The sequence below is a fragment of the Argentina silus genome (assembly GCF_951799395.1).
Source record: "Argentina silus genome assembly, chromosome: 6".
NCBI classification, from domain to species: Eukaryota; Metazoa; Chordata; class Actinopteri; order Argentiniformes; family Argentinidae; genus Argentina; species Argentina silus.
The window spans coordinates 6,894,246-6,916,181 of record NC_139660.1 but is presented as its reverse complement, the minus strand read 5'-3'; the positions used below and the strand labels follow the sequence as shown (position 1 = coordinate 6,916,181).

The 21,936-nt window shown below is 43.5% G+C and overlaps 2 protein-coding genes across 5 annotated transcripts; both read right to left on the bottom strand.

The window, feature by feature from the left end:
• Positions 1-4,476: 4,476 nt before the first annotated feature.
• safb (scaffold attachment factor B) lies at positions 4,477-13,828 on the bottom strand. Of its 4 annotated transcripts, none has more exons than XM_083671155.1 (21): positions 13,583-13,828; positions 12,963-13,053; positions 12,804-12,868; positions 12,437-12,688; positions 12,197-12,259; positions 11,949-11,994; positions 10,658-11,153; positions 10,236-10,282; positions 9,849-9,961; positions 9,536-9,685; positions 8,857-8,954; positions 8,577-8,635; positions 8,383-8,462; positions 8,123-8,268; positions 7,619-7,927; positions 7,096-7,236; positions 6,773-6,815; positions 6,497-6,585; positions 5,754-5,809; positions 5,580-5,634; positions 4,477-5,300 (listed from the first exon to the last, which is right to left on the bottom strand). In XM_083671155.1, the coding sequence occupies exons 1-21, from the start codon at positions 13,748-13,750 to the stop codon at positions 5,183-5,185; spliced, it is 2,685 nt and encodes an 894-aa protein (XP_083527281.1). In that variant the 5' UTR covers positions 13,751-13,828; the 3' UTR covers positions 4,477-5,182. The 4 variants fall into 4 exon arrangements, with proteins under 4 accessions (XP_083527281.1, XP_083527282.1, XP_083527283.1 ...); XM_083671156.1 differs by having other exon boundaries at positions 6,497-6,582; XM_083671157.1 differs by having other exon boundaries at positions 9,849-9,958.
• Positions 13,829-14,230: 402 nt separating this feature from the next.
• malt2 (MALT paracaspase 2) lies at positions 14,231-21,709 on the bottom strand. Its single transcript, XM_083671238.1, has 17 exons — positions 21,430-21,709; positions 20,708-20,881; positions 20,391-20,557; positions 20,067-20,197; positions 19,689-19,839; positions 19,164-19,351; positions 18,673-18,769; positions 18,393-18,443; positions 18,236-18,280; positions 17,722-17,925; positions 17,080-17,257; positions 16,896-16,970; positions 16,493-16,620; positions 16,093-16,242; positions 15,710-15,867; positions 15,298-15,438; positions 14,231-15,016 (listed from the first exon to the last, which is right to left on the bottom strand). The coding sequence occupies exons 2-17, from the start codon at positions 20,842-20,844 to the stop codon at positions 14,558-14,560; spliced, it is 2,460 nt and encodes an 819-aa protein (XP_083527364.1). The 5' UTR covers positions 20,845-20,881; positions 21,430-21,709; the 3' UTR covers positions 14,231-14,557.
• Between the last annotated feature and the right edge of the window lie 227 nt (positions 21,710-21,936).

The following is a 21,936-nucleotide window of genomic DNA, read 5'->3' as shown; positions in this document are numbered from 1 at the left end:
TTTAAATCATATTATGTATTCATAAACATCCTTTTATTTGCTAAGTAGCATGACCCAGATATTTGATATATGGTAGTATAGTGGTGTATGAGAATCTGCAGATATTCCCATCCCGAATGGACCTCAACAAAACAATGCCTTGATAAAACTATCATTCAATCAACTCTGTGCTCTCCACATTTACTGTCTAAAGTATGGGTCCTATCGGACAGATTAGACAAATCTGGATGTCATCTTTGGCTGTAAATCATCTTTTTACTGTACAAGTGTGTTTTATTTTGGCCATGTTTCAGGCCCTGGAGTATCACATGATAAACGGACCACAGCTGAGAAAGGCATCTCCTCAGTGATGCAGGCCAACTCCAGTGCTTTTCTACATTTACATTTACATTTACATTTATGGCATTTAGCAGACGCCTTTATCCAAAGCGACTTACAACAAATACATTTGTCTAAGTGAGTGAATCATCTATCCATCAGTCATCATAAGAAAAGGTAATCTATGCTAGGACCAGGGGCTATTGGCAGTCACAATGCTAGAAGAAAGGAAGATTTTTTTGTTTGTTTTACATTTATTTTCACGAGAAAAACTTGCACAGGGGGGTAGTGGGGATGAAGAGGTCTTTAGGAGGGACGGTTACGTTTCAGATAAGTTTCTCTGCTCCTGAACCCACACGCAACTGCCCTGGGGTATGCTGCACCATATGAAGAGAGAGAGAGGTAGAACTGGGCCAAGACAAGCAAGGAGGCACCATATAAGGGCCAAAAACACATCGGGTCCAAATGGCAGAACAAATAAAATGATCATATTTAGTAATAAATGAAGAATGACTGTTGAACAACTTGAGTAACTGTGTTGTGCAAGAGATGTTATGATGCCTCAATAATATTGCCGAATGTCAGTAAGAATGTGCCTGATCACTAAATGCTGAAATTCAGTTTGGCCAGACACTGACCTACTGACACTGATGTGAAGACTAAGACCCTTATTCCTCCTCCTGCTATCACAAGACCTGGGTCAAATATTTGAGGTGCGCTTGATTAACGTTGTGGTTTGCACTTCTGTGACTACGAACATAGGTTCCATTTTAGATGGGAAGTTCAAGTATGTGACATATGTATTTGACCTAGGTCTGACTGTCACAGCTTGACGTTGGCTAACCGTACAACCCCTGTAGCCACTACTCTGCTCCTGATATTTTACTCCTCAGAGCTGAATGCTCTTCCCTTACTCATCTTCTGACCGCCTCCCCCAAAGTCTCCTGCCTTAAACCGATTGGCCGGAGGTGAACGGCCTGATCTGAAATATGACGTCACATACAGCCCAGCCCAACCCTCCCACATGGAACCAAACTCCACACAAGGTGGAGGTTACTCTAGGACACATGGAGGGGGGTGGTGGGGGGAGGGAGAGGGGGGGTGAAACACTACCTCCCCCATGCTATGGGACCTGGTCTCTACATTACATTTCTACATTCTCTAAGGTTTTGTGAATGTGCCTGTCTAGGCCAGTCCAGTACAGAATCCTCTTTAAACCCGATAGTCAGAGCTGCGATGCAACTTTCTCCTCTCTGTTCCACGAGCCACACTCAGCTTGCTCTGGTCCCAAAGGGCCGATATCTTTTTCTTAATAAGGGGTTCATTAGTTTAACTCAGCTTTTACGAGGTATTTTGGTTGCTTCTGAGGCTAATTCAAACCAACTTTACATATGACTTCCGATCTGACCCCTACAAATGTATTCAGAAACAGCCCTAAAGCATCTGAAGCCATTAGAGAGAGAGACTAAATCCTGGCTGGATTCTTTAGTTCTCTCTGGGATCATAGACAATGGTAATTATTTAGCCACATTCATCTGCAGACAAACCCAGCTATTAACCCTTGTTACACCATGACCCACTTCATAAAGGGCTTTAATACATACATAAATGTTCATGCCTCCCGACAACACAATGCCCATCCTGTGTCACCATCAATAAGGAGCCTATTGCTCACATGACACAGACATAGAACATGCTTAAGAGACCACCATTCACCACCATTCATCATTCATGTCATGTTAATGTGCAGGTCAGTCTGGAGTACATATATCTTAAGAGCCCATTATGTTGTGCAAAATTGAACAAACTCCATTGGGAGCATAGGAGCTCAAATTGGTACCTCAACCTGTTCTAGCCATGGCAATCTGCCCAGGCTGCCCCATAGAAACCTCGAACCATGCAACACACTTTAGACTGCAAACATAGAATTCTAGAACCATGGACCAAACTTTAGACTGCAACCCCTAGAATCATAGAGCCCAGTTGGCTGCACGTTTCTCAACCCCGTCACAATGAACTATTTCAGGACTTCAAAGACAGCTCACTGAAAAAGGTGAAGCCATATCTTATCATGGCATAGCTCCCTGCAAAAAGATACGCTATCAGTTCACATCGTAAATCCACTTTAAGAGGAAATAGGCTGACTCAATACCATTAGAAATTGAGTTTTTTCTTTGAAGAAATCTTGTCCTTCATATGTTCTCTATCACACAGGTGCACAATCCAGTCAGTTTTAATCATTCTATCCCTGGGGAGGTTATAGGTTAAGGTAATGGACACATAGTCAATGTTAATGTTCATGTTAATGTTGTGTTACATCGCCCCCTGCTGTCCGCTATAAAAGAGAGAATCTCCTCAGGGAGAACAGGACCAACACCTGAGCCTTTATAGCCACTCTCTACTGCACCTCCAGGAGTAGGATCTGTCTGTTAGCCCCAATGATCTACTGTTTATAGATTAGTGGATAGCTAATCCACTCTGAGGGCTAATCCCTAGCTAATCCCTCTGAGGGGACAAAAGAACAAATGTCTTTGAATAACACATTCGCCCTGTTCTACAGTAATTTATTTTCTGTGTTTTGTTCAAAAGTGAATCCTTGAAGTAATGGTATTGTTTGATAGAAATTGAATATTCCAAGCTTGCCCTTGCACCAGAAAGGCACTTTCTGAGAATGCTGCAACATCAACCTTCAATGAAAAACACAGAATCCCTATGGTTTCAGTAGAATATCCCCTTGCTTGACCTGTAGATGTGGCCAGGGTGGGGTTATTCAACTTTATTTGCTTCCAACGTGTGGTTAAAATGCTGAGTCTGCTGATTAAGCACCATCGCCCATTTGCTCAAATCATGTGTTACCCATTCACCCATGCCCTGGTTCATATGAAGAGCACGTGCCAGATTGTGAACCCTAGATTGTGCTACGTGCCATGTTGTACACCCTGTTGTGAACCCTCTCACGTCCAGAGCAGGCTACCATGAACCATAGTGACATGAAGGCAGGGGAAGATAGGCTGCTGCATGTTGCATGTTGAATTACATTTTCACACAATTCCTTTGCAATGGACAGAACAATCCAATAGAGAATCAATAGCATCACCAACAAGCTAAGTTTTAAGTTTGTTGAATTTAAGCTGATCAATGCTTCCCTGTTAAATCAACATATACACTCTCCGTTCTTCAGTCTGAATGAAACTGCCCATGCCCTGGAGAAACCCACAAAGTCAGAAGTCCATAAATGGAGGAAGAGGAACTACAATTCCAGATGGGGGAAAAAAAACAAAGGAAGTGAAAATTAATGGGAGTTCCCTCCATTATTTTGAAACTTCCTAATATTTTCATGTTGGACTGAGTGAACACCAAGCCTAAGCAAATATGTCTACATAAGCTGTATGTAACCCTGTACTGAGTATATAAATAATTGAAGTGTCCTTTGGTAACAGAGAAATGTAGCCTGTCCTGACCTGAGCGGCTAATGTATGCAGCTAATGTATATCATGTATATTCAAAATTGGTGCAGTGATCTGTCCTTTCTATCCTGACCCATTGGGCTGTCATACTAAGCAGCTTTTCCCCTTGTTTCCTCACCATTGGCTGGTACACTGTTCTGTGCAACCCATTCAACCCCTTGAGGACTAGTTGGGTAACTTTGCCGTTTGAGCAGGGCACTGTTCCTCCTAGACAACAATATTGGCCCCCAACACAGATGTGTAGCAACGGCTAGGTTTCTGACAGTGATTGCATTGTCATTACTGGCTAACCTCTCTACTGATATGCAGTATTCATAACCTGGCTATACTGCACACGAGATGTTAAGGATGTGTGGTGTAGACATGACAACGGTCTTTGACTTAAGTGTTACACTTATTAGATTGTTCAGTTGCATGCAGAGACAGTTGTACAGGAGTCCCTCATTTTTCAACTTACTTCTAAGTATGAGTATAAGGTGTAACATTAAAGTTACAGGTTCACTTGTTTAATTAAATAACAGAAAGGTGATGCTCTGCAGTGCTAAACTTACAGTGTTGTAAAAGATCAGATACTAATACAGTATCAGTACCTAGTGATTGCATACACTGATCAGTTTAACAACTGAAGACGCTGTAAATATGGAACATGCATAGATGTGCTAAAAAATTAATTTAAACAAACCAGTTTTTATGCAGTTGCACTGCAAGAAATCAAAAATCCTTTTATTAGACAGCATTTTAAATTTCACAAAATATAGCCAACAAGTGACATCCAGTGGTAGCATTGAACAACTGCACTTGAGTCAGATAGATTGGTTGTTTGTTTCCTATTGTGAACATGGTTAATTCTGTGAACATGTTACAGTGTCAATACAAAGTCTGAAAAAGAGTGTTTTCTTTATGTACAAAAACTAAGACAATTGAATAACACATTTGATGGTTACGGAAATTGAGGCCAGAACACAATCATGACCATTAAATGGGTTTTTAGGACTTTCCCCCAATCAAATTCAGCACAGGTTTCAGCAAATAGTTTAAGTATTGAGAAGCATTCCTGAGCTTTCTTACCAAGATTCAACCACGCACAAATCGCATTAAAAATACACAAAAACAAAAACAAGAACTAGAAAATCATCCAACTTTGAAAACATAAGGACATTCAGAAAATGAAAACCATTGAATGATCAGATTCTGACCTGTGTTAAATTTAAACCTAGATGTACAACAACGTTCCATTGCCCTCTTCTTGCCCTTTATGGGGGGTGGGGAGGAGAAGTCAAAAAGGTCTAGAAAAGTAACAGTGAGCACAAAGCAATATACAAGCAGCAGACAGCTTCACTTCAGTACACTTAAACGTGTGTCAGGGAACAGTTAGGCATCTTCAGGCAGCTGTGACGTCAGTAACGACGGCCGAAGGCTGCGCCCTGGATGCCGCTCCCCTGCATCATCTGGTTCTGTCTGTTCAGAGCTCCAGACAGAGACTGGGACGTTCCTGTTGGTATGTACCCTCCGCGACTGTGGAAGAAGAAGGACCAGTCAGACCACGACTTCCGTACCGAGCATGTCCTCATGCATTTCATGTGTAACCAGCTGGTTAGTTGTTTTATGTTTATCTAAACTTTTTCCCCTCAGATTTAAATCATATGGTTAATATCATATAATGCATGCCTATAAATCAAATGTAATCCGTAGTTTAAGGGTACCAAACTTTCAAAATGACATACATTCTGCTGGTATAGGTATATGAGGGGATTATTTTTTTTTTTAAATAGTAACATAATTGGTGTTAGTTACCTTGCCATTCCACCCCGTGCCATGTGGCTTTGGCCTGGAATGCCCCCGTCTCTACCTGGAGAACAGACACCATTATCAGACATGCTTCAGGGAATGTATGACGTCAGTGTAACGTGTCGTGGTGCAAAATGTAACCAAAGTAGAAATTATTTCCTAAGCAAAAAATGCTCTTACTTTGCCAAGTTCTGTCTCCTTCTATCTTGCGTCCAGATTCCCAATCACGACCTTCCCTGAAAGAAACCAAAGGACAAGAAACATCAAAAGGGGCAATCCTGGGATTGGTTTGGTGGATTTTTGGACTTTCAAATTATTGATATATAACCATTGATTCTTACTTATAAATGCTTCATGACTTGATTCAACTATCTTAGCCCACCAGAACCAAACATATAAGCTTGTTTCACTACATTCAGGGCAAAAAGTTAACACCTGCCAAATGCGGGTAGATTTTCGCATTGCCGGGTAAACCTGTAAATCTTACCAGACACTTTAGCAGGTAACAAACATAGGTTTGTGAATCCTATGCTTCAATTTAAAAATGAAATCCACCAGACACCTTGGCTGATAGGCCAAATAGTTTATTTTATACCCTACCTGTATTGTTTGTAAACAATGTAATTGTAAACAAAACACTGTATAACTTCAAAACATTGAACTATAATGTTGATCTCATGGATGACCAGTCCTTGCATCCATAGCTCCATCTATGTATTTGAGAGCGGTTACATTTCTCCAGCCCCATCACCTCAGCTGTTCACCAAATAAAGTGGCGAGTTGACCGCCAATATCGTTGTTATCGTTTTAATCTCAGATTGCCCCTTTAAGAGGAGAACAGCTAGAGAAACACACTGCCATTGACCAGAACTGGGAAGAAGCTGGTGAAACTAGTCAAATTCATACAGGTACTATTAACTGACCTTGGGTTGATGCCGCGCTTGTCATAACCTCCGGTCCAGGTTTCGCGAGAGTCCCTCCCGTGCCTCTCAGTGCGGTCTGAGAAGTGCTGCTGAGAGAGTAACAGGGTTCAGAACCAAATAATCGATCTGGGTAATTTCCAAACGGGGAACAGAGGAAGTATTACATGAATTTTTTAACGGAGGAAGTATTACATGAATCTCAATAATAGCTCAGTTTTGGGCCTGCCTAAGAGTGCATTGATAGCCTTGTCTTTTAAGAGGGAAAACGTTTCTTACCGTGCTGTCTCGTTCTCCAACTACAGCCCGAGTGGTGTCCCTCCTAGAAGACAGATCACAGTTGATCAACCACAAACATACAACACTGTTCAAGGTATATGCTATAGACACTTTTTTTTAACTAAACATCATAAGACCTACTAAACAAGGACATTACAATAACATAAATCCCAATTCAGGTTTCATTGTCAGGAAAACCTCCGTAGTCATTAACAGTCATGACAGCTAATGATCAGTTAAGTGTGGTAACTGACTTCACACTCAAATTCAAGTCATATTGATTTGTGTGGCTCTTTCAACAAAGACAACTGCCTACTCTGTACCTGTCCATGACGCCGTCGTCTTGGTAACGGCTGCGGTCCCTGTGGTCAAAGTCTTGGTAGCGGTCCTGACGAGCGCTGAAATCTGAACCACGGGCGTAGCGGTCATCCATGGTCAGCCTCTTCTCCGGCCAATCTTCTTTCCTATCAGCAGCATGTCTTAGTCAGTCATAGTAAAACACACACAGAATGACCACACACTCCTAGATGAAATGACCCAGAGAGAAGCAGCAGAGAGGTTGGGGTAGAGAAGGGCAATACCCCCAGCCAGAGAGACTGTGCACCACTGAGGAGAGAGAGAGAGAGAGAGAGAGAGAGAGAAAGAGAGAGAGAGAGAGAGAGAGAGAGAGAAAGAGAGAGAGATATGGGGGCTATGCACCAGTGAGGAAGGACAGAGAAAGGAAACGGGCCTAAGCTAGAGAGAGGTACAGATGGGTGAACACTGGGAAGGGACAAGGGTCAGAGTGAGAGAGAGACACAAGACAAAAGCAAAGATACAGCAGGTGTGTGTGTGTGTGTGTCCCACCTGCTGTCCATGTCATAGGGCCTCTTCAGAGGGCGTTTGTCCTGCTCAAAGCGCAGCTGATCCTGCTGCCTACGGAGCTCCTCCCTCTCGCGGTGGATCCTCTCCTGCTCGCGGCGCCGTTCGTACTCCACGCGGAGACGCTCTCGCTCCAGGAACTCCCGCTCCATGCGGTCGGCGTCCAGGCGCTGCTTCTCCACCTCCAGCCAGTTACGCTTCCGCAGCAGGCGCTCGCGCTCCTCCTTCTCACGGAACAGACGGATACGCTCGCGCTCCGTGCGGCTGTCACGGTCACCGCCGCGCTCTCTCTCGCTAAGGATGAGATGAGGGGGATTGGAGATATATATATTCAAGAGACATTCAGGTATTTCCTCTTGGGAAAAAAAATGGCAGGTCGGTAGAAAGATAAAATACAATTGATAAATAACATGATGATGAATAACTATAAATGGACAGCTTGAGACACTAGCTTCCCACAGTGCGGTGGGGTACAAGAGTGCTCCTTACCCAGAGTGTCGGCGTCTCTCCACCTCCCTGATCTCTCTCTCTCGCTGCCTCTGTCTCTCACGCTCCCGCTGCTCCTTGATCTGGTCAAACGACAGGATCTCCTTCTTCTCTTTGCTCGCCGACTTCCTGTCGCGACTCTTGGTGCTCTGGATTAAATGATAAAAATGATCAAATTAAAGCAGATTTATGTAGGATGACCACTTCGCACCAAATGGTTGAGGTGAAGGTTTAATAACTGTGGGCCAGTCTGGGTAACTTACCCGCTCTTTGCTCTTGGTTTTCAGGCTGATGACAGGCTCCCCCTTGGACTTGTCCATCACCACTGTCCTCTCATTACGAGCTACAGGGACATACAATCAATCATCACACACTGAATGACTTTGACAACGTATACAAGGCCTATACACACACATCAATTTGCCAGTGTGTGATATAAGACAATTTATTCTCTCACCTTTGCCATCTTTTTCTGCTTCACCACCCTCAGCCTTCTCGTCCTTGTTGGCATCGGACCTGCAGGGGTTAAAAGTCATTAGAAAGGTGGTAACTGAAAACATACATAATCACCATAATCATGTTTAACCACTAGGTTGTGCTCAGGGCAAAATGTATACAAGCTTCCTAGACACGGTCGTGTAGCATCCCTGCTCCTAAATAGCATGGTTCTATTCTAAGGTAGGTGAAGACATACATGACCACTTCTGACATGTTAAGCAACTGCTGCCACCTCTTACTTCTCTGACTTGGAGTCTGAAGAGTGTCTCCTGTCAGTGCCAGACTTCTTCACGTCAGTCTTCTCTGCTGGCTTCTTCCCTGCAGGCTCATTCTTGGCCTGGGAGAAAGAAAGAAAGAAAGAAAGGAAGAAAGGAAGAAATAAAACAAGAGCTTCCGAATGTTCAATCTATTTAAAAAGGGGAATCTTTTCCAGTTTTCATTAGTCAATAGTAGAGACATTCAGAATAAAACGCGTTTCAACACGATCTCTGAGTCATCTCTGCCCATTTGGTCAGAGCGCAAAAACTCTCAAAACTCCACGTATATTAACGCGGTATGAGAGTTGTTTTAGGAAGTAAACAAAGACCTTGTAGCTCGATAGCTTTGATGCAGCTGCACACGAAATGATGATAGTTTGAGATGGTATGCATCGTGGATTGAACGGAAATACCCAAGAAAATGGATTTTGGGTAAACTTCCCCTATAATTATTGTGTGTGTGTGTGTAAGGTTGTAGACATCTCACCCTCTCTACAGAGATCATCCTGTCATGGATCTCTGTCCTGTGTAAGTGTGCGTGTGTGTGTAGAGGGTACTAGAGCCTCACCCTCTCTACAGAGACCATCCTCCCGTGCAGCTCTGTCCTGTGTAAGAGTGTGTGTGTGTGTGTGTGTGTGCGTAGAGGGTACTAGAGCCTCACCCTCTCTACAGAGATCATCCTCCCGTGCAGCTCTGTCCTGTGCAGGTGGCTGATACACTTGGTGGCCTCCTCAGTGGAAGACATGGTGACGAAACCATAGCAACGAGCGCCGGGGCTACGGGCGTTAGTCACGACCTTAGCCCCAACGACCTGAGAGAGGTGGAAATAGGGAGAAGAATTGGGGGGACGCATGAGCAGAGAAGGTAAACAAAAATCAACATTTTCAAATTAGCCAGAAACGCCTACAAATTTACATTTCCATTGTAGGGAAGTTATCATTAGAAATAGCAGATCTAATTCCCAGGACACTGACCTTCCCATACTTGCTGAAGAGAGTCTTCAGATCAGTCGCTCTGGTGGTGGAGGCTAGGCCGCTAACCCACAGGTTTCTGCCTCCGCTAGCTGCAGCACTACCTGCTGGGGCTTCTTACAACACAGACCGACAGAGAGACATGGGTGAGAAAAGACCAAACAACAAACAGGGGGTTTCAAAAGCTTTGTAGTGCTGAGATGACTAGTGCGACAAAGCTGTCATTGTCCCAGGGACAGGACTCCCCAGTGTGTACGTTTATTGTGTTTGTGCATGTCCCAGTAAACCTTTGAAATGTGTCTTTCGGAAAACGCTGTCCTTTGTGGATAATATTGGGGATTCAGCGTCACACTGCCTGAAGTATGAGGGTACATCAATATTCAAACTTACCCTTTTCATCTGCTGATTCCAGCTTGATACCTTTTTCCTCATCAGAACTAAAGGCAAAGAGAACACACAATGAATATTTGGATGTGAGAATAGTGGGATCTTCTCATTCAGAGGATTCATACTTACCCCATGCAGACAATCAGCATGTACCATTTACGTGTTACCATGTGATTTTACAGTGAATGGATGTCACTATGCTGCCTTAGACGGCCAAAGACACTCCCAAATACATTACTTGATAATGGTTAAGAGGTGAGGATAGCGGGGTAAGGGGGGAGGAATGACAAAATGACAAATTTGACAAATGCGCAGACCTTTTTTTTTTTTTTTTTACCTCCAGAAGAGCACCAAAAACTTGCTAACAAAAGGAGCCAATGCAACAGAGATAGCCATTTTGTTCTAGTAGACAGAAAACAACAAACCTCTTTTTCTGATCATCGCCCTCAACAGAAGAGGACTCTTTCACTGTCGATGATTCCGCAGCGTTCTCTTCTTCTGTCTTCTTCTCTTCTTCCTCCTCACCCTCAGCCTTTGAACCCATTTCAGAATCAACAGCGCGTTCGGTCGTTTCGCCCGCGCCCTTCTCGCTTACTCTAACAGCCTGAGTGCTTTCGCTTTCAGTAGTGTCAAGTGTCTCTTCTTCAGGGACATTTTGCGTGTCCTCGGACCCTTTCGGTTCACTCTCACTAAGCTTAGCAACGTCCTTGCTGTCCATTTTGTCGCTAGTCGACAGCTCGCTCGACTTTGACTCCACATTGGCTGCTGCCTCGGCGGCATCGCGCGCATTGTCTTCCTGTTCCTCAGGAACGTCCATAGCGTCCCCGGCGGCGGAAGCTTGCTCTTCTTCAGACACCAGCGGCTCCTGGCGATCTTCATTAATCGGCTCAGCTAAACAAGACCCGGCTACTTTCTCATTTTCTACGGATTTAACAGGAATAGAATGGCACAGAGTTTAATCACTTCTGAAACACAGCAATGGTTAACGTGTGGAACTGGTGATGACCCTCCTCTGTCATAGAACTAGGTATAACAGATCAGGCTACACACCTATCAAAGAGACTGGAAAAAACCAAAGAGACGAAACCAAGCAACTAGAACCCATCTCATTCAAGTCGACCATTCAAGTTCACCTGATCTGATCCAAGGCAGAAAAGAGTTGTGAGCTAAAGAAAAGCCACAAGATCTCCAGGAAGGTCCGTCTTCATTCAATCGCTGACTTCATGAATGTCCATAATGTAGAAAAGTGAAACGAAATTCAGAATTCTTTTGGTTTGTGTACAAGTCCATTAGATTCATCTCCAATGAGAATATTAGTCAGAGTCCTAAAAAGGATTTTGAATGGTTGGTTTCAAATGATGGGCATCTGATTCTTCTCTTCTTCTTCTTGGTCTTCGTGTAGCAACCTAAAAACACTGCATATGACCTGCAACAACTGAAATCTCACTATTCAATTGCTGGCAGAGTGCCAAAGCTTTTTAACCATTGAGTGTATTCAACAAATGTGAGAGGGTCAAATCGACCTTTTAGTTACCTGCCATTTAAAATTCTAGTTAATCAACTTCAGCACACAGCCAGCAATTATCTTTGGGTTTCCAGTCTCTCTCTGATCAACCACAGGCAAGAATGTTTAACTAAAGGACTTGCATTCCAGGTTAAACACTGCAAAAAGAAAGTCTGCGTTCAAATGAACTTCCAACCCTTTTTCAACAGTACCTATTTGTCCTTTTGAGTCTTCGTGCCCCGGATCCTTCTCTTGAACCTGAAGAAATAAAGGAAATGTATTCAAGTGGTGTGTAACACAAAAAAGATTCTATAATCTCAAACGAATTATTTTATATATAAAAATATATATATATAGTTATAGTTATAGTTATAGTTATATTAGAGTCATTGGAAGTGTTTCTCTTCCCACAGTATACAAATGATTAGGAAATTGTACTCAATTGCCATTTAGACTCTACCTCTTTAGGTGATAGGCAAATTAGATCTTCATCCTTTTCTCCAATCCCAGCCTCACCGGTCTCCTATTTACACACACACACACACACACACACACACACACACACACACACACACACACACACACACACACACACACACACACAGAGATAATAAATGACATTTCTCTACTCACTGGACAAGGCTAGTCACCAAAATGTCACCAAAAACACAGTACTTTTCATCAACAGCAAGTCTCTCACCTCTTCAGCTTTAGATGCGCCCGTTGCCTCAGGAGAGCCAGAGTTTCCATTGTCTAGTCCATCTTCGTTCATGGCCTCCTCCTCCTCCTCCTCCGCTGGCATTTCATGATTGCCTTCGTCTGACGGCGACTTTAGGATTTCATCCGAGTCGTACTCCTCCGCTGCAGGGATGCCATTGTCGTTCTCCGCATCGTCCAACACGCTCATGTCCAAGATGTCCATCTCCTGAAGGTTGTCCTCCTGGTGCTCCTCCTGAAAGTACAATAAATGTCATTTATCGACATTTAGGATATTCATCTCACTCTCACCCAGAGTGACCGAATGCATAACAAATAAATAAAAAAACGAATACAAATGCTCAGAATACCTGCCCATCACCAGAATCCTCCTCAATTGTGCAGTCCTCCGGTTCATCATTCTCCTGTCTTTTACCTGCAGAAATGCAATATATTGGTTTAGAGAGCCTCAGTCACATCTTATCATGAATAACATCTTATCATGATCTCTTCCACCGCCCCATACTGACCTTTGGATGCCCGTTTGGCTGCAGCTTTCTTGGGTGTTTGGTCGAGAACAACCATAATCTCATCTGGATTGCCACCCTCTTCCTCAATTGCCTAATAGTACAAAGATTAGACGGCATTACAAACACATTACAGACACAAAATAATATTTCAATTGATGAAAATAGACAGATGAATGGCTGTTGCTGGCTCACTGACCATTTCAAAGCCTATATAAAACCATGCGCGTTAGCCTAAATATTCACCCTAGATTTGTTGACGTGTTTGTTGGTCAACAAGACGGAATAGTATAGAACTGGCCCGTTGTCACTCACTCAATGGTTATGTAAACACATGACCCTCAAATCAGTTCCTACAGGCCTAGCTAGCGGCCACCATGTGGACTGACGCAATGGAAGCTAAGGCAGGGGCCGTGGCTAGCTCACGTTTGTCGACAGATAGCAAGTTAACCAAAAAATATATATACCCACGTTTATTATCCACGTCAAATAAAGATATATAACCATAGGTGGAAATATTCATTGAGATAGTTAACTGGATTATGTATAATGTGGATTTCATGGGACGGGGGGGCTATTGTAACTGGCGGAGGAAAGCTAGCTAGCTAGCATGGCTCGTTTACCTTTTTCAACCTCTCTGACAGCAGGCTCTTGATACCAGTGGTGTCCAGATTTCGTTTTTTCAATTCGGCTTTCAAATCAATGACTCTCAGCTCCGACAATTTGCGAACGCCTGCTCCCTCCGGAATCTCAACGGCCCCTGCATCTCCTGCCGAAGAGGTTTCAGCCATGGTCACACTGAGAATTAAGTTATTTTGCTAAAACCAGCTACTGCTATCTTGCACGAAAACAGGCGGCTCACTGTTACAAAATGGAGTGCCTCAGCAAAAGAGAGATAATGTATGTATAGCACTGCGCATGCGTAGTCTGACTACTGTAACCAACGGATCTAGAGTCAGTTTAGGGTAAAACCGACCCAAGATCAGAATCAAGGGGCAATTTCACCCTACTCCCATGATACAGTATACATGCATAATACAGACCTGTAACTGTACATGCACCTGATTTGACAGTAAATCAAAGTAAACCAGAATATGGAAAATATTCAACATATCACCTCAGTATCCAGTCTTTTCCAACCTGCAGCGAATTGTTCATGAAACATAAGGATAGGGAGCATCATTTCAAATGGACAAAATTTCCATCTTTTAGTTGTCTTCTGTGAAACAAGTTACAATAGTCATTTGGGACACAAAAGGATATGTCTCAAAACTATTTTATTAAGTTAGTAATGTTTGTTTACAAAGTTATTTAAACGTTTTTTTTTGTTTTGTTTTTTACAAACCATCATGTAAAAAAAATCCTGAACTTTTCATTCACCTTTTTACATAAGCACAGTAACACACACACACACACACACACACACACACACACACACAAAGCAATTTCATTATATTTCTTTTTTTCTTTCTTTCATTTTTTACATATACAAAGCAGTTTATGGAATACATTTTGTAAAGTAAGTTGCACAATAAGTTAATGCGTATAGACCAAACAGAGGGGGACGCACATCAGCTTAAAACTGCAAGTAGACATGACTAATAGGAATGGAAATTATACATGTTACTGAACTTGTACGTGAGGTCATCTCCATCACCATGAGGCAAGCTTTTGCTTGTAGTAAGAGGCTGAGGGGTATCTTCAGGACATTCACTCTCCACAGGTAGATTGACCTTCTTAGTAACTGAAGATGTGGTGGCGGACAACTCTCCAGGCTGGGGGTAATACGACCAGGAAGTAGAGGCTGAACCAATGGAGGAAGTCTCTGAGGCAGGGGAGCTTAGCCCAAAGCCCTCTGCGAAGGAGGAGGACTCAGGTAGACTGAACGTTTGAAGGTCGAAGGAGGAGGAGGCAGAGCAGGAGCGGGGGAGACGGGGTTCGTAGAGGTTCAGCTTGGAGACCAGTGGTTTTCCCACGGTGACTGTTTGCCTCTCTTGGACCTCCTCGTCCAAATTTGAATACTGGTACTGAAGACACACTGTGAACGTAAGCTCCGTCTGAAATGAAAAAAGGCAAAGACACTGTCAGAACTAAATATATTTTAATAGGCAGTGACCATAAGGGATACAGTCAAAGTTTAATCAACAAGATATACTCAAACTCTTATATACACTAGGGTAGGAATTACTGGGCATTTAAATATCAAAGCTGGACACACTCAAAATGATAGTGATGTGTTGCATGTACCCCCCCATAAGAATTCTGAACATTAACATTGGTCGAGTCTAGTGTTTGTGGGGGTAACGCGAAGAACGAATATGTGTGATCGGAACCCGACCTTGAGTCTCTGCAGGCTCTTGAGGCGGGTGTAGAGGCTGGGCTCCTCTGGAGCAGGAAGCAGATTGGCCATGGTCAACAGTAAACTGCCTGCTTCTAACAGGCTCTCCTGGTTACACTTCTTCAGATCGATATCCAGACCCTGCCGTAAAGTACGACAATGAAACTATAAAGCTATAATAATACATGTATTTACAGTGTAACTGTAGCCATTACTCATTTCTAGGATCAAAATACACTTTACACCATCTACATCTACAAGAGGCCTACAGTACATAAAAGAAAGACAAATGTAACCACTCTAAAACTTGACACTTTTTATGTAATGATTGTTAAAGATAATAAAGCCTAATTATACTGCACTAGAAGACTACAGACGTTATTGAGACATTTGGTACAATTGACCAACTCACCTCAGGGAAGTCTGTGAGCTGGGCATAACAGGAAGCAATGTCCTTAGGCTTCTCTAATATTCTGGTGTAGATGATCATGATGTTGGAGAACTCTGCAGCGAAGCCCAGCTGCACCTTCACACCACAGTCGAACTGCAGGTTGCGGCTTTCTGGTAGGACTGGGCAGAGACAGGCAGTGCTATTGTTAGGCATTCTTAGAGTGCACAGGACACATGTTTGGTGTTCTAGCTCTAGTTCTAGGACACATGGTTGGTGTTCTAGTTTTGACCTGATTCAACTAACCATTAAGCATTTGGCAAGTTGAAACAAGTTGTGTTAGTGCTACAGTAGGCTACAACAGAAACACTGGTTCATGGTGAGGTGGTTGTGTTCAGAGGACTGACCGTGAGCGATGGCCCACTGCAGGTTGCGTGCTGACGTGGTAGCTGGACAGTCAGAGCTCTGGATGCGGTCGGTGAGGGCACGTCGCTCTGACAAGTTACTGCGTAACTCCAGAGCCTGCCTCCCTCGCGTGATCTCACAACGACCCATGTCTGTGAACACACGTAGACAGAGGGAGGAGCTAAGAGTCTACACAAGGTTATACAGTATTAATGCACATACAACCCGCGACAAATCCAAAGTAGGAAATGTTTTCATGAGCAATATCAAGTATGAGTAAAAACATTACATAATGTCAACACAATACATATTAGGCCTTACTGAATGGATTGTGGGTATTGAATGTAGGCCAAGAATGAGTGTATTGAATGTATTTAGTGTATTAAATGTAACCCCTCGTACCTTCAGCCACTCTGTCCAGCATCACAGTGACCTTGTCGTCCTCCATGAGTCTCTTTTTGAGGAATCTGATGAAGATGCCGTTGGACAGGTCGTCTTTGTTCACCTCGTAGGCCTCTGCATCCACACACCTGGACGCAATCAGACATGAGAAACACACACTGTGACGCCAACACCCAATCCCAAAACGACCCCTAGTCCCTTCCCCCCTGCGCACTTGTACAGATTTGAGATGATTGGATAGGTGTAAGAAATATGGTAACCGTTTCACCTTGTCTTCTGACAGAGATGGTGGAATCCTTTTCCAGAATACTCAAACTAATTTAATCCTCTATATGAACACAGGGCTTGATTGGGCCCCACTGTGTATAGTAAGAAGATGGGCATCAAAGGTAAAGCAACTTACGTAGCGTAACCGAACACTATGTTTGCTGTCACTTTCAGTGGTCCTGGTTGTTGAATGATGTCATCGTACAGGTTTCTAAGAACAATACAAGTTATAATGCAGACATGAATCAGATAAACTAACAACACTGTCATAATAATGTCATAACATTGTCGTTATAGATCAACGATGATAAGAGCTGTACCTTTTGCGACACATGTCCAACAGGAAGACATTGAGGCCAGTCTCTCGTTCCTGCATCCTCTGTAACACATCCTGCACCCACAGACAGTGCTCTGACGTGTGGGAGGCTGGGGCGTCGATGGGCACCATGAAGCTGTTACCGAAGTTCTCATAACCATGACCCGCAAAGTACAGCAACCCTGGAATAGCACATACAGGACAAGAAGGAAGGGGGGGGGGGGGGGGGGGGTTAGAGACAGCTTTACACTAATACATACTAGCAATGTGATATTTTAAGGGCACAACATGTACACTGTTAGTTCCCCTTTCAGTCCTGCAGCACTGATGGTTTTCATCCGTCCTCACTCATCAAGGACTGATTCAGACCTGGGACGACAGATGAATGGAATCTCTGGCAGATCAATGCCAATAACCAATCAAAATCTTCTTCACATACAAACTATGTGGGCTTTATGTGATCTATAAAATCTGCCAGGGAGGAAAGTACACTAGCAGTACTGCGAAACTAAAGAGCTCAGAGAAGAGTAACCCTCCTATAGAAATACATTTTCAAGAGCACTATAACTGGTAGTGTTGGGCTACAACAAAAATGTGCATGCTGTGGAGGCCCCCTAGGACTGGAGCCGAAAAACCCCAAACTGACCATAGACCCCTCTGTCGAGCAGCAGCAGGAACTCTGTGACAGCGCTGTGCATCTCCTGCCAGTTGAGGTCCAGCAGGGACACCACCTTGAAGTCCAGCTGTCTCAGCAGGTTTGTCAGCTCGTGTACGTCAGCCATGGGCGCACGCAGTGGCTTGAGGTGCTGGTAGTTCATGTTGCCCATGAGCAGCGCCACCTTGTCTGTGGCTGGAGGGGACAGGGGACATCAGGGTAAGAGGAGAGAGAGTGAGTAGGAGTGTGTGTGAGAGAGAGAGGGAGGGAGAGAGAGAGAGAGAGAGGGAGAGGGAGAGGGAGAGAGAGAGAGAGAGAGAGAGAGAGAAATACTTCAGAACATTATGAACTGTACTTTAAATAGTATTGAAGTTGAATAATACTGTATGGTGTACTCATTTTACACCAGATTAACTGTCGATTTATACAACATGTTTCTACTGCGTCTCCCCATTGGTTGTGTGGGAAATGTACTGTGTGTATGTAAATTTGCTATTGCACATACCATAGAATTTACTAATCTGCCTAGCAGGGCTGCTTTGAGTGATAGCTGTAAACAGAGATTATATATCATCATAAAACAGATTACATTATTTAGTCAAAAACAGTCAACAATATACTGCATGCGAAAAAGAAGGAAGCTAATTGAAATACAATAATACCTGCAAGGCCAGCTACTTCTCCCCAGTTCACATCAATGAAGGAGCGTGGGCCTACAGTAACCACACAGCAGGAAGTTATTCATGGCAGGGTGTCACGCACTTTCAGTGGTGTTCAAATCAAAACAGCTATTCAGAGAACTGGAAATAATTATTCAACTGTTTCAAGTAAGAATCCTAAAACTGTGCCAAACACCCAATTCGACGTCAATTAGTGGGGCTAATGTCTGACCAGTCATGTCCAAAAATACCACCATTGCCAAATGGACACCGTTTCTCTCACCGATGTTGATGTGGACACTGTCGCTCCACACCTCATGGTAGAGGTTGAACACTCTGCAGCTGTACTGTCCCCGATCTGCTGTGGTTACGCATGGGATCTACAGTACACACAAACCATGACACACATGAAATAGAATAGAATAGAGTATTTCATACAATAGATTATGAAAATCATACAGACAACAACCCATACACATACAACACACACAAAACAGAACATATGGGGAAAAGGCTATATTTCTACAACCTGATTTTGCCACACCAAGATGGCACAGGGGTCCCATATAACTCTGATACAGTGAGACTTTTAAGATGGACTCCAGCGGGGCCGTAACAATTCGTAACAACTTCTCATTTACCTGAATTTCAGGTTTGAGGTGTTGTCTAGAGTGGTGTGAGATTTCAGTGTTTAATTAATATGTATGACCCAGAAAAGAAGTGGAGGATGTAGCTCAAATAAACAACAGTATTAGGTGACCCAAATGCACTAACCCTCAGTGAGCATGTCTTGCCCATTGGCATGGGCTCCTTGTTGCGGTACCACTGGTACTGAGCAGGAGGGTTGGCCTCAGCATGGCACTCCAGACACAAGGAGTCCCCCTCAGCAATAGCCTTGGTCTGGGGCTGGCAGATGATACGCAGCCCACTGGCTGAGGGGGGGAAGAAACTGCTACTGGCACCTAGAACATCACCAAGGAGCCAGTTAGGACATGGTTAGGCCATAGGATAGGACACGGTAATACAAGGGGGAAACAGCAACTACTACAGTATTACTCATGGTGATAAATCCACAAAGGGCAGAGCCTAGACGCCAAAACAAAATGTATTGTCAGATATTGTCATGATCAAATACCCACAGCTAGACAACATATATTGCCAATATATTGCCATGTACATTTACTGTATGTTCCAATACCAGCATCACTTCCATTCCATTCCATTCTTGGCTTATCAGCTACATGAGTCTTCCTGACTGAACTAAAGTATATTCTGACAGCTGATTGGTTATTACATTACCTGAGCTGGAGTCGGCTGACCTGACCAGGCGCACCTGAGCCCATTGGGTGAAGATGAAGTTCTCCCCGTAGTTAACCCGGCATATGTAGTGTCCCTTATGGGCTGGGGTTACAGGGCAAATGACCAGCTCTGGCCCACTTCCCCCCAGCACCTAAAACAGACAATAGGTACCCTCATTGCAGGTGGTTCACAGTAGAAACTCCTCCACCAGTTTTCCTACTGTAAGTTCAATATAATGATAATGATTTGCATTGCATAGGTATAGCAGTTTCAATCTCAAATATGCTTTAATGCAAGTGCTATGGGGGTAGCCTACTGGTCATATTGGCATTATTGCCTGTGTTTTGTTGTTATTATGACTGTAACTGTAGGACCGACCTCATCTTTGCCTCTGAACCACTGGTAGCCTAACCCAGCAGGACCAGTGGCCTTGCAGGTCAGAACCACTCTGCCTCCTTCTGGAACATGCTGGGGCTGGGGCTGCACTGTGATCTGAATCTGTTCCGTCACTACACAACACACACACGCACGCACGCACAAACAAACAGTACGTACAAACAATTGAGTTTATGCTGACCTACTGTAAGCCAGATTTGTGTTTATTTACTACTTGGAAAGTACCTTTGACTCTCAGTCCAGTTCTTGAGCTTGAATTACATAGACAATAAACTGTCTTCACTTATGCAGCGATTTGTGGTTTACCTATGGCAGTAAGGTACTGCACAGCGTCCTGGTGGTCCATCTTCTTCAGGCAATGGAGCAGGCAGCCCAGGGTGCAGGAGCGGTCAGCCAGCCTAGCCAGGAGGTATCGACCAGGGCTGCCTGAGGGACTGAGTACCTGGAGCGAGCAGCTGGTCAACTCTTTCTCACTGCATGGAAGAATTCAGCCAGAACAAATCACTGTCAATGGGATTGATGGAGATCAAATGTCTATGCACTGCAGGACTGTGTTAGCCCACTGAGCTTCAGTTTATGCATTAAGTCCAAGGCAACGTTACTCATTAGGTGTAATTTCTCACCTGCAGCGATATCGAGGTTGCTCATTGACTACACTTGCCAGTTGTTTCCATCCACATGTTGGATTGTCGAGTATGTCTCCTAACATGCCTAGAGCACTGTCACTCAAAGTCCCCAGGCTCATATTCCAGTCACCCATCTCTACCTGTTCTACTGTGACTTCAATCAGTGTTGTCCTATTTGGAGAGAGGAAGAAAATATAAATAGCACTTTTATGGTTACTGTTTACCAAGCGCCGTTTCTACAATGCTCACAGCATCTGTGATTGTAAACTCGAATGTGGCTGAAGTCATCTTGATGTAGTGGTTCTTGGGTGCCAGTCACGCCTTTGAGTGGGTATGACAGAGCGCACTACAGAAGACACATTGTTGCAACTTCCACTGACTTGTGACTGGTATAGCCTACACGCAAATAATTCTTCTTTTGAATTACTCATGTTATCAATTAATGTAGAATGACTACATTGTTAAAACTACATATTAGGGCTACAATATAGATGAACACACACATAATACATGGGTTTTTAAAATGTTATCTACGCCCCGATCATTTTCAGGAAATAAATGTTGTCTGTCTGCTTGTCAGTAAGCCCAACTAAAGTCATCAATCCGGTCGATTTGAAATTGAAGAAATTTGATTAAAAAAAAATGGGTTAGGGTTAGGGACAGTTTAAGACAGACTCTGCTGTAAGCGCAGAGGAGAAAAGGCAATTCACATCATTTACCTGAGTTCTACTGCTTCCGGAATAAGCCGAATATATGTTTCCTCGTATGTGAAAATGCGCTGTAGGTTAGTTTATCTATCAAGATCACGCATACCCCTCTCCACTTTTTCCGATGCTCTCGATTACGCCAGGAGGGGCGGTTCGATTACTTGAAGTGGAGGAGGACACTAGACACTGGAAAAGATCGACAACCCTCAATCCATCAACATCAGAAATCAAACTCATGCATTTCGAAAGTAAGTTTTTCCACTCTGTGTCGCTCGAGTTTATTCCTCCTCGTACAATAAAGTGAACAAATTGACTTGTTTTTCATTTCGGTTCCTCTTTGCTGCCATCCCTTTTATTTGCATGAAATTAACCATGTCCCCCCACCCCCACCTTGCTGAAATGTACTTTCACCTTCCCTGTGCAAATAGAATCAAACCAATGGAAGCATCAAATTAAAGTTCAGTTATGGGGCAAAATAAGTTAAAAGAAAAAATCAAATGATAAGCAACTCTCTGATTG

Bases quoted from the DNA above. Each gene is read 5' to 3' on its own strand.
- safb (XM_083671155.1), bottom strand. From the start codon at position 13,750: ATGGCTGAAACCTCTTCGGCAGGAGATGCAGGGGCCGTTGAGATTCCG. The intron at 12,869-12,962 runs GTCAGTATGGGG...GCATTTCTGCAG, and splicing joins AGCCAAACGGGCATCCAAAG to GTAAAAGACAGGAGAATGAT. The intron at 5,810-6,496 runs GTCAGTTAATAG...GGTTTCTTTCAG, and splicing joins AAGCGCGGCATCAACCCAAG to GGAAGGTCGTGATTGGGAAT.
- malt2 (XM_083671238.1), bottom strand. From the start codon at position 20,844: ATGGGTGACTGGAATATGAGCCTGGGGACTTTGAGTGACAGTGCTCTA. The intron at 18,770-19,163 runs GTTAGTGCATTT...TGTGTACTGTAG, and splicing joins GCAAGACATGCTCACTGAGG to ATCCCATGCGTAACCACAGC. The intron at 16,621-16,895 runs GTAAGTTGCTTT...GATTGCGTCCAG, and splicing joins ATAGTGTTCGGTTACGCTAC to GTGTGTGGATGCAGAGGCCT.